Source organism: Aulonocara sp. 'chitande type north' Nkhata Bay, linkage group LG17, assembly GCF_057382095.1.
Source record: "Aulonocara sp. 'chitande type north' Nkhata Bay isolate Kocher_YH1m ecotype deep benthic linkage group LG17, A_spYH_male_GT1.1, whole genome shotgun sequence".
NCBI classification, from domain to species: domain Eukaryota; kingdom Metazoa; phylum Chordata; class Actinopteri; order Cichliformes; family Cichlidae; genus Aulonocara; species Aulonocara sp. 'chitande type north' Nkhata Bay.
Window position 1 is genome coordinate 33,690,322 of NC_141360.1, and position 12,896 is coordinate 33,703,217.

Below are 12,896 nucleotides of genomic sequence, written 5' to 3' on the forward strand. Positions count from 1 at the left end.
TGAGCTCAACTAGAGTGGAGCCATGGCTGGAGACATAGAAAATGTCAGTCTGTGGGAATGCATTTGTTTTTATCTTGTCTATCTAAAAAAAAAAAAAAGGAAAGGACAGCATGGATGCTACAGGTCAACAGTAACAAAGTCAGAATTTCTAACAGAACTATTCAATTAAATTTATGTATTTTCAACTAAAATTAAGAGCAGGCATATTAATACATCATGCACCTACCCAGTTAAGCTCTATTTTTATCAGGAGGGAGATTAACACCAGCCATTAACTATAATGGGAAATGAGGACTTTGACCGGAAAGTCTGTCTACCCTGCCGACTACTGGGGAGTAAGGAAACAAGCTCATTTAAAATTTCTGTTTCTTTATTTTAAAAAAAATAGTAGAGTTAACCTTAGTTAATACAACATATAAAGGCAGTGCTAAATTTGAAGCTACTGTGGACTTATCCCCCTCCTATCCTTCACTGCTCAGCAAAAAAAGATCTTTGATCTTCCTGAGTGTAATTTGTACACCATGTTTGTGAAAGTCTAAAAACATTTAATACTGGTGAGGAACCCTACATTGCTCTTAGTATGCATTTAAGAAAAACTGTCTATCTATTTTGTGTTAATCCATTAGCTCAGTGGCCCCTCATGACCTGCTTAAGGTATTTCTCAGTGTTTCACTTAATGCATGCTGGGATGCATTCAAGCACTCTACTATCCTGAATACGAATATATTATTACAGAAAACAAACACAGATTACAAGTTTCTGTCACTCTGACCACAAAGAACTATGCATGCAAAAGTACATTTGAAATTATCTAAGCATCTGAGTTTCATACTAAATCTAGAACTATCAGAAATGTTTGTTACCATTTTCCAATCACATCTACAAGACAAGTACTATACAGCAAATTGACACATAAGTTTATCTACATATTTGAATATACCATAGTATCAAAACAGACACACATCTCGACCCAAGACTAGCAGCACCTAATAACTGATAACTCCAGCTAATAATGCCATTCTTCCCAGTCTGCTGGAGCTGACCCTACCACCGTGGACACTGCCTTAGGCTCCAGTCATTGAGTCCTAGAGATCAGTTGGTGACCTGCTGGATGTCAGTTACTCACTGACCAGTCTCTAGGCCTGTGTGACTGATACCTTAAAGAGGCATCATGTACTGCAAAGGCTGAAAACAAACACCTTTAACAACACACATGTCAACAACACACAGGGGACTCTCACATTTGTATGGCAACAGACAGAGGTGGTTATGAAGGACTGATCCGTGTTATGACTCTGGTAATGACACCAATGTGGCTCAGACTGGAAATGGCGATATTAGCATGGTTAGCACATTGGCCTAAAATCATGTTATTTTCCTCACATTTATCAAAATGTCAGATATTTTAAGTAGTTCTAAAATTCTACTTTTGGGGCCATCAATCATCTTTCACTCCATTCTAATGTATACTAATGTTTACCTTTTAAATATATTGGCAGCCGTGATTATTGTTATCCTCACCTTTCATGTTTAAAAAAACATTATCTGTTGAGAAAACTATGCATTGTACATCTAGTACAGTGATGCTCTGTGAAATTGTCTCTCAGAAAGAAAACGATGCTCCACAAATGCTGTAAGACCAATTTCAAAAGATCAATAAAGAAGAAACAGGTTTGAAAAAGGCATTTCCTTCCATCCTCCTCAGAACAGTCCTTGATAAACAACTGCTGAACAATAGCTGATAATGCAGAAAAAGATGAATGATATGAGCTTGTGTTTGCAATGAAAGGCTGAGCTGGGACTAAATTGCCTGAGGCACTTGGAAATACAGTCTCAAAGCTGACAATCTTAAGAATTAATCACATGTTTCTTATATTCTAAAAATAAGAGCTCAACTCTTCTCCTCTCCTATATACTAATATAACTCTGAACAAATCACCCACTACCTGGCTAGTATGACTCACTGCCTGAGTACCATTACCATTTCCAGCTGTAAAATTTCAATTCAAATACTCCAGTATACCCATTCCCAGCAAAACAAGCAGGCATCCATTGCTCAGTAGTTCACAAATTACACCTGAGTGTGAGTTTCAGCTGTAGCGGCAATCCATAGTGAATTCTGTTAATACTATGATGAATCCAATTTGTAAACTGAGTTTCCCATCTGGGAACATCTCTTATTTTAGGAGAAAAATCATAATTTTCCTTTTGAGAGAAAATAGATAAGGTAAATTCACAACAGAAGAAAATAACTTTTTCTATGCTGCAGTGAAACCTCAGCTTTCTATGGTATAGCAGATAAAGAAATATTTGCTACATAATATTTAAACATCTAAGTGTGCATTATTATAAGATGTACTGCTTATGTAGCACCACAGCCATTAGATAGATGGCAGCAATCATGATCTACTAGTCATTTCCTGTGGCCGCTGGAGAAGACTTCCTCCTAATGGACGAACTCTATACACTGACATGATGCTAGCTGCTGGCAGGTATACCAAGAATGACTACAGCACAGTATGGAGGCAGTGATATTGTGCGCTGCTTGAATGTAAACACTTTCCACACGGTGAATCACAGAATGGACCGTTTATATACGGTGGTGGTGACCCTTTCCCTTTATTGCTTGTATTCTCGAAAATGTGCAATATGTATATAGGAAGAGGACGTCCACTTGGAGGAGGTCCACTTGGAGGAGGTCCACTTGGAGGAGGTCCACTTGGCCGCCTCATGTTTTCCAAAAGTATCACTATCCAAAATCTCCAAATTTTTCTCCACATCCATACTTTGAAAGTCTGACTGAAGGACAGGGAAAGACACCTCTTCCTTTAAACAGCACTCTGAGTAGTGAAACCAATTGGTTTAACTACCAGTACCTTTGCACAGGTGCAAGTTAAGCATGTCACATGCACCAATGTTCCCAGGATGTTGGCTTTTGAAATGTAAGCTACTAACAGGTTTCAAGGTGAGCTGGGCCCCAGAAAAAGTAGGATGTTGATCAAGAATACGGCAATCCACTATTTGGATCTTTTGTATTGATCTTTTTCGTAGGTCCCATGTTGTCACTGATATTACCACCTACCAGTGACAACAATAACAGTTCTCTGATTTTCTGTGTTCACTTCACCACACAATCAACCAGAGTGGGAGCTAATGTACCACAGAAGATGTTAACAGCAAAAAAAAGAATAGTTCGGAGGTGTTTCACACCTACTACACCAGCAGCTTTTCTTGAATATTTCCAGAAGTTTTACACTTTACCACAAACTCTCCTCAAATAAGTTGGCATGACTGAAAAGCTCAAAGCTCTCCGTCTCAGTCAGAGACGTTACACAGGGTAGAAGCTGGAAGGACGTTGGTTTGGTGTAACTCTTGCTGGAAAGCTTTTACTGGACTTGAGTAACATAAGGTGTCCTCATTAACTCGATTCATATTATTGCACTTCAGCTGTCTCCTGTCAGCTCCACACATACACACACACACACACACACACACACACACACACACACACACACACAATGTGTGAGAGGAAGGTGAAGAAAAACTAACGCAATGCAAAAATAATAATAATAATAAAACAGCAGGTTGCAGTTGTCTAATAACTCTTAACATAAGCTAAAATTAGCCTAATAGAAATGTAATGTTTTGTGAGAAATGTTTTGTTTTGTTTTTATACATGACAGTTTCAACTTGCAACTGTGGATACAGCAACATACTGTGTTCACTGAGAACGGTTACTGGAAGCGTTCCTGAGCCCACACAGTGAGTTTCACTACTGAATCGTATCTGCTTTAAATGAACTGCTGCTGGCGCAACCAAATTTTATTTAATTTTTTTTATTTGTCCCTTGCATACACTGATTTCTCCAAACTGTTTGAATGAATTAACGATAACATGTACAACAGATGATGGAAATCCCAAAGTATCTTAGATTGAGACGTCTTACTCTGAAATTGCTCAAAAACAAATCTGTTCAACCTCCACAACTTTTCCAAATTTTATCCCCCTGTCCTGTTACTTAACATTTTGCATGACACCAAGAGCGTTCCTGTTCAAACTGGATGGCTAGATGTGGCCTTTCTATGTGAAGCTTGTATGTTCTCCCTGTGCCTGATTGGAGTTTCTCCCAATGTCAAAAGAAATATTTGTTATGACTGCAAAAGACTTGAAAGCTGTCCAGTTTGTGTTTCACCCTCTATATCACCTCCATGGCCCTTAGGTGGACAGGCATTTAAGATTGAGGCATCTGTGTATATTGACATTTTACACAGTGTCCCAACATTTTTGGAGACATATCTGTACAACTGCAAAATAGTCCCTCTAACTGTAACACTAAAACAAGCTTAGATAAATTCGGTGGAGTTTCTCACTTCAAGAAAGGTACTGGTGACAGAAAATAAACATTCACATTCAAATATGATTAACTGATCTCACTGTGTGTTACAGTAACATCCTGTGTGATAGCATTAACAGGTTGCTGCCCAGGAACATATGGGATCTCATATACATGCACACACCAGTTGGTCTTGAGATATTATACTGAAACTCACAAACATTAATCATTGTGGAAAGAAATCATTCTCTACAACGTTTTGGTTGCAAATGGGAAAATACCTGAGCGATACCACCACAACCACACCAGCTGAGTTATTACACAGACTCATTCTCCCCAGCAGCAACTTCATTCTCGCCCAGAAATCATTGCACAGCAAAGTTTGCTGAAACTTAATATCTTGACTTGCTTTCATGTCATCATTTTCAACAACCCAATTGAGCCAGAACACCCTTTAAAGGCACACTCGGTGGCAGTACACACAACAGCTGAATTAGACCAAACCAGATATGAAACAAATTCTCCACAGGACACCGTCCTTAGCCTTAATTCAAAGCAAGCACACAGCAGATTAGAGCAACATAAAGAGATGCAGCAGCAGCAGCAAAGCATGGAAAGGGAGCACAGACACAGATTTAAATAAATAAAACCACAAGAGATGCATAATGGGCATTTTCAGGCCAGGTGTGGATGCACAGTGCATAGTCTACTTCATATCAAGGCTTTAAAAAAATCACACATAAATGTATAATTAAGTACAAGCCCCAAAGAGGGTGATGTCAACAATGAATGGCAAAGAAAGAAAGCAACAATCTATGAAATCCAAAACACACACAGATCACCTGAGATCCCACCCTATTCTGTAATGAGGCAACACTGTTGTGACAACAGCCTTGAACAACTGTTCTAGTCAGATATTTCTATCACAATAGGTAAAAAGTCTTTTTTTTGTTGTTGTTGACAGATTGATATCTACTGAAAACTGTGCTTGTCTTTACCATGAACACTGCAAAATACGTTTCCCTAGTGCAGGGGTGTCAAACTCAAATACACAGTGGGCCAAAATTCAAAACTGGAACAAAGTCGCGGGCTAACGTTAATATTTATTGAAACATATTTATTCCTCCAGATATAAGAATGAATCTTTTCTTATGGACTCAAACACGTTTTGCTGAAAAACTGAATATGGAACAAGCAAAGCTTAATACTAAACAATATATATATTGGCTGTATAATACCAGTAGGCCAGCTCTAATAGTAATTTGGTATGGCTGCGGGCCAAATGTAATTAGGCTGCGGGCCAAATTTGGCCCGCGGGCCAGAGTTTGACACCTATGCCCTAGTGTATTTAATTGTTTTGTAGACTCGAAATACTCCACCATAGTTTCCTGGCTCACTAGTTGACTTACTACCTAGCTTGCTGGCCGTTTTGCTGAAATTGATTATCTTGTTTCCTGGCTGAATGGATATTTTGCTGTGTTTCTACTGTGGTGTGTGACTGGCAGGTAAAAAGGCTTGTTGACTGACTGAACTTGCACACTGGTTTGACAAGCTGACTCAGAGACTGAACACAACACTACATCATTAACCTGACTGAATCATACAGTGACGTCATTTAACTGTTGCAGTCAGCATCCACCCTGGTGAAAACCAAGATACCTGTGGTGCCTCAGCAAGGAAGAAAGCCAGGCAGTCTTGGCTGCTGTTCTTATCTCAAGCTGCTAAAAAGAAATAAACACCTAGAATAAAATGAATGGAGGCCAAGCTGAGGTAGTTAAAAGATTTGCCAAAAAAATGGCAAATATAAAAGTAATATGAAACAATATATATAATACAGGGAATAACAAAATATAGTGGTTGCTCATGAAGAACAATTCTGTCAACTTCAGACTAACCCTCCTTTTTATTTTAGTCCTCTGTCGCCCACTTTGTTATCTAAACTCATGGCCTTCTTATCCATTCATGTCACTCCCGAAGGTTAGACTGACCATCTCTATTCTGTCAAAGTTACTCATGCACTGTGTCACAGCTTGAACAGAGGGCAATAGAGAAAACAGAGGCAATAGGGGGCAGTGCAGCCAGGTTCTGACAGCATGCAGTGCAAAATAAGTTTTCAGTTAATCAAATACTGAAATAACAGCCACCTGCAAGTTCAAAGTTGGGAGCTTTAAACTGTCAAAGAAGAAAAGATTCCTATATCACTCCATTACCTCAGGGTGGCATCTGTGCTTTAGGGAACATGTTTCACAGCACAGGGAGCAATCTCTACTGATCTGTAACCTTTTGTTTTTTTAAATAAAAGTACAGGAAGTGGAAACTGCACAGTTAAAAAAATATGTTAAAAAAAACTCAATGTAAACACATAGGTGGGGGTTAGTCAGGTAAAAAAAATTCAGGTAATATGAGATAATATTATTAATTAATTTCACGAATCAAAATCCTGTATGTTGACATCGCTGCAAAATTCGTGTAAAGCTCTCGCATTTCCGTTACATTCAAAAACTGCTTAGAAAAGAGTGATTTAACTGACTTTACTGCACAACAGTATCTTATAAAGGATTCTGTAGCTGACATTATCACCGTTTCACGACTTTATGGCTTAGTTCTCTAGTTCGGTCTGGCCGATCAAACCATGCGCAGTGCCCCAAAGCGCAACGGCAACAAATAAAACGTTCCTGGGTAAAAACGCCATGCTCATCTCCAAACCAGAAACGCGTGGCGCGCTGTGTATGTTACTAAAAAACGAGCGAGTGCTTATCCAGTGTCCGAATCATAATCCAACCCCATTCTCTGCGCTGTTCATAAATGCTTCACGGCCATATCATCGCGATCCAGTGGAAAAGACGTGTATCCACATGAGCGAGTTCACAATAGCCACATGCACCGAGCACCATGAGGAAAGGACCGGACGGATATACTCCTCTCCGGCTGGCCTGTCGAGCCCTGTAGCAGGTTTAACCAGTGTGTGTACGCATCCACTTACGCATCCCAGGGAGAGCGATGGAAACATAACCATCTCGAATAAACGGCGCGATCTTCCGTGTTTATACGAAATCCAAGTCGGTGCACTACTGGAGAGTGAAAGCGCACGGCGATTGTTGCCGCCCGAGTCCGTGTCTATTGGTTCTCGTTCAGCTGGGGCAGCGTCAGCACACACACACAGTCTCCATTTGCAACTCCATCGCCCCCCATGGGCGTGCGAGGCCGCGGGCTGTGACGCAAATGGCACTGGGTGATTTGCAAATGACATATCTTCCTAATTCGGTGTCGTCGCCACAGGGACTGGTCCAATTCACCAGATATTACCACAGAAATATCCATCCGACGGCGGGGGACGAGTAAATAAAGGCGGATGAGCAGTTCGCTCTACGGGGATGCGGTTGCATAACTCAGGAAACTTAATAAAAATGTGCACGGAGCGAGCGATGTGCAGTCTCCGTGGCTGATTTTTTGTGGTTGTTTCGATTTAATCCCAGTGGCCTGTGCTAGCACTCACCACACGATCCGTCATCGACTTTTGGCCACAGGAGGAACCAAGCAGAGCGTATACACAGGGAACCCAGTGGCCTCGCTATGGTGGATGTGTGGTGGCCAGAGCTAGGACGCATGCACGTAGCTGACGGCGAAAGACAGGACAGCCAGAGTGTGACTTAGGACCACATTCACAGGCCATAAAGGGCCCGCATGAATGCTATTGTGCTCTTTTATCCAAGAGTCCAACTATTTACAAAAGGTTGGCCAACACACACAAAAAATATAGCGGCGAAAAGGTGGCGGCGGTTACAGCAGCTGCCACCGTTCTCTGCGCAAAGCAACAGCACAATCATTGCGCAGCGCCGGACTTCCCCGGTTTTGTGCAAACTGTGCGATTCGCTCAAAAGACTTTTATTTTTTACCTCATTCAGGCTATCTTCGTCTGGTAAACCGCGAACCAGAGCGCAGAGCAGTCGTCGTTCTCATGGCACGATTTGCATCGCCCCCCATTATCCCCGAAAATCTCCTTTTACACGGTTATATTGTCAGCCTAAAAAACGCCACTGTTTTGAGCAACAAAAGAGCAGCTTAACGTGATCAAAGAAAAGGCCAAGTATAAAATGCACCTTTCACGCCGTTAAAGAGAGGCCCCTCGTAACTATTGCAGCATGGCAGGGGAGTGCGGCGTAAAAACGAGCTAACCCGAATAAAATACACACAAAGACAAGGTGCAGCTCTCGCACGAATCCGTCCATCGCCACCGTGACCGCAACACTAAAACGTCCCCGATCATTTGGATTATCCTGGAGTGGCCGGGGATGATATCACGGCGAATGTGAAACGCTGCGTTTTGCGGCTCCGTGGCACCTTTTCCAAGAAGCAGCTTGGCGCACAGGACCGGTGACCCTTCCATCTTTGCGCGTCCTTCTACCGAGCGAATTGGTGAACAACCCCGTATTTTGACCGGTCTCTGTTGAATAAAACACATCGCGGTAGGAGATTTTACCATTGAGGAAGTAAACGCCGCGTGTAAAAGACTGCTACAAGTCTCTGAAACTATTCCTCTCCCCGCCGCGGCCAGGCAGAAACAAGAGGGCGATGACGCCATTTTCTGCAAAAACAACCATGCTCGGGAAGCCAAAGCGAAGGAGGTTCAACCCGCTCCGTAGCCCTCAAGTCCCGCTGAAACGTATTTAAACCAAGTCCTTACCTTGTTTTTCTCGGATGGATGGCGGAATAGCGTGTTTCGAGAGATAAAACTGCTCGACCGTTGCTACTTCGAGTCCGGAGATTGTTTATTTCGCCTCCCAGCGTCCCTGGTTCACTCTGAACAAGTTCCTCTGCGAGCCGCTGTCTTTGTGCACCCAGAGGAGCCTCTCAGCGTTAAACCAGTCTCTGCGCAAAGGTGCACCCTCTACGTCCAATTTTAGCTAAAAATATCGGCACTTTAGAGGGACAGTACGGAAAAGGGAGATGATTTGGTCTTTTTTAATTACAAAAAGTTGACAAATTGACCAGCTTTTTATCCAGTGTCTCGGTTATAGCGTTGATTTATCCCCCAAAACGCGCAACCTTTTCGAGGACACAGACCTCTCCAGAAGAGTCCACGACGCAAACTCCGAAGCACACCAGGGTGTTTGTACCCACCCAGAAGTTAAATTGGCAGATAAAATAATTTACACTGCCAATTTAATAAAATACCAACTAATTAACCAAAATAACCAAAATTACTGACAAACGTGAACGAGTTATTCGCATTTGTGGTGATACGGTTTGATTTACTAAATGAATATTTATTGTTTTTAATCACAATTTTATACAGAATATGATTTAGAAGTGCATAAAACACAGTTGTGCGCTTAAAGTTTTCCTCCAAAGGAAATTGACGAGTTTATTTTTCTTCTTTAAATGAATTCAAGTAAATTTAAAGATTTGTGTAACTATATGACAAGTTATATGTGATACATGAGAACAAGTAAAAGGTTCTCCTTTTAAAAATGTATTTCCAAGGACAACTCCCACTGATCTCCTTAAATATACCAGATGACAAATTGGTTTCTTACAACTTCATGTTGTTTTCTACTTTATTTTTAAATTTCCAAATGGCATTGGTTTATAAATACTGACTTCAAACTACATTTAAAAAAAGCATGAGTAGCTTTTTCAGCTGTTGACTAAGTTTATTAGTAATAACACTAATGTGATCATACATTTCTCATCAATAACATCGCTTATGTTTTCAGTTGTTTGGATAGTTGGTGTTGAATAATCACATTTTTTAACTAAAACATATCTAATGGCATGTCACTGGCTAGCTAGTCTGCTAAACACTAGCTTTCCCAACTTATGCCAAATAAGCACTTAGCCTTACCTGTCCTACCTTCATTACAACTTCCTTCACTTGTTTGTAACAAATAATGAAAACAACCAACTGTTTTGTGATATTTTAGATGCATATAAATACATGACTGGAACTATTTTCAATGGTGTGAATGCCATTTAACCCGCCTAGCATCCTTAAGCTAGTTAGCTTAACTGCAAAAGGCCAGCAACAGCTTCTAAGGTAATACAGCTATGTTAGCTTTTTTTGCTTTAAGTTCGCACATATATATGTTAAACTACAATGGTTTTTTGCAAAACAGAGAAATAAAGTTTGTAACTGCACGCCTACCTTGTTTCCAGACAAGTTCAGTTGAAAACAAACCTGTTGGTGCAGGCATGGGGTCTTACTAATAAACCCCCCCTTACATTTGAGTCATGTCACATAAAGGAAGTATTTTTACTACATTTTATCACTTCAGGTTATCTAAATGAATTCAACAGACAGACTATTTTTCTACCGAGCTCATGCACCCACTAATAACAAGTGCGAATTAAAATAGAAAAAGGGTAGAAAAAGGTAAAGTAGTTAAGCTAATTGCTGCCAGCTGGCTAAAACAATAACTGTATGCATAATATGTCTGAATATGATAGTGGCACATATCTATCTAGCCACACACACACACACACACACACACACACATATACATATATATATATATACATATATATATATATATATATATATATATATATCAAAAATTATAGCATATGCAAGCGTCATGTGATGCATTACTCATGTTGAACACGGGCTATGCACCTGCTGCTTGAATAATTAGATAAGGGCAAATTTTAAAATGTTCCCCTTGCCCAATAGAACTAGTTATTGTGTAGTAGTAATTGCAGCCATTTTTACAGTGCACATGAAATGGGCATATATGTATATGTTTTTGTTGATTAGCTGTACTAACTAAAGAAAACATAGAAATTTGACTGTGACGGCGGATAAAAGTAATGTAAGTAAGAGAGGGTATGATCAGTGCAGGTCAGTGTATTTAGCTAAAGAAATGTAGAATATAAAAGCTCTATGTGATACATAAGTAATGTGGAAGATGGGAAGTCATGCTCTGCTGCTCAAATAATTAGTAAAATGTTACCCAACTAGTAGCAGTATTCTAATAATACTGGTTATTTTGTGGTAGTAATAGGAGTTCTTTTTAAAGTGCAGGTTTATATAGCGAAAAAATGATTGTTTGCAATAAATAGAAAGTTTTTTTCTGGCCTTTCCAAATCTTATACTACTCTTTATACCTTGCCTACTATGATATCTTAGTTACATTCTTATAGTATGATGTGATGCAGTGTTATCATAGTGTGCCATCAGCTGTTGTTGAGGCTGTTACAGTCTGTCAGGATCTGGTAAAACCAGCCTTCCTGATAACTAAAGCTAAATGCCTTGAAATGCACCATTTAAATACAAATACAGGGATTTCCGTGAAAATGGAGCTTTACCCCCTCACAGTTGGAACTTGAGTCAGCATGTTGTGTTGCTATTGATATGCTTAAGAAAGGTGTCTCACTTAAACAAAGTAAATGTGCTAATTTTCCCTGAACAGGGCAGAACTTTGATTTGGGCGCACTGTGAACAAACTGTTATGTTACACCTGTTATAAAGGGTTCTGTTATTTAACTGGCAAAAATCATAAGCATCACATATGTGAAATCTTATCTTGAATCGACCCGACAAACTCTTAGACCACATCAAATAAAGAAAAACACTCAACACATTGAATGCAAAGTGGGAATAAAGTATGGTTTTAAGGAGAGGGGGGCGGAATTAAAGAAGTTCCATAAGAGTTATAATCCCCGCCAGCTCTTTCCTTTAAGCTCGTGAGAGCCCACAACAAAAGGTGCCCACCACTATCGCCTATACACAATTAACTAAAGCACCAGCATTATTCCATTATCATAAGAATGCTGTTTGCAAAGGCGGGAGGGGGGACTCCTCGGCATTCATGGCCGTGGTCGAATAGAGCTGAGAGCTTTTATCTTCTCAATTACATGCAGGCTGCATTCATCACACCACCTAGTGACATGTTTGGACACTTTTTGTGCACAACAAATAATTCGTTTATGTTGGTAATTTAAATGGCTTGTTTATAATTATAGCAGTGGGCCTTTTTTTTGGAGGTGGGGGGGGGGGGGACTGGTGAGATTAGGGTGGGACTCGTTTCCAGAGGGACTCCAAGACAAACAGATGACACTGGTAAGATCTTTTTGTTTTTCTCTAACGGGGCATTCAATGTGAGCAAATATTGTAACTGTTAATAGTCTCCAAACATTCCTCATAATCAGATTTATGTTCATCTCTTGCAAAGGAATGAGAATGAAGCGTTTTGTAACGCGTACATTGCTTTCCTAATGTGACCGTTCTGCCTCCTAAGAAGTGTCAGGATCTCACGTGCCTTCAAGTCGTGCACATGCTGCTGCAATTATGAATTCAGAAGACCACCTGTGCAGTAATTGCTCATACCAGCAGTAGCATCTGAGTTTAAGGAGACTAAATGAGGGCAGGTTTCTTCTTTTGAGGCTAACATCATTTGTTTTGAATCACATTTCTGCCTGAGTGCTTTTGATCTATTATGTGGCTGATGATGAGATTCAGGGTCGTGTTTGAGCTAACTGACCACAAGGTGTCAATGTTGCCGGGAATGTATTTCGCCGTGTGTCATTTTGGTTCATTAATGGAGAAAGCACTGAGGAAAGCAGC

General features: G+C 40.3%; 1 protein-coding gene across 11 annotated transcripts in view; it reads right to left on the reverse strand.

The window, feature by feature from the left end:
* The window catches only part of znf800b (zinc finger protein 800b), a 31,982-nt gene extending 21,251 nt beyond the window's left edge, over window positions 1-10,731 (reverse strand). For 3 of the 11 annotated variants that reach the window (XM_086268933.1, XM_086268927.1, XM_086268926.1), the window contains exon 1: window positions 10,479-10,731. Coding sequence is in view for 2 of the 11 variants with exons in the window: in XM_086268923.1 (XP_086125049.1) it covers window positions 8,814-8,816 (3 nt within the window). In the remaining 9 variants the exon portion in view is untranslated. Of the gene's footprint in view, window positions 1-7,316; window positions 7,338-8,813; window positions 8,894-9,017; window positions 9,397-10,178; window positions 10,283-10,478 lie in introns of those variants that run through there. The other 8 variants (XM_086268932.1, XM_086268924.1, XM_086268925.1 and 5 more) reach the window with 6 other exon arrangements.
* Between the last annotated feature and the right edge of the window lie 2,165 nt (window positions 10,732-12,896).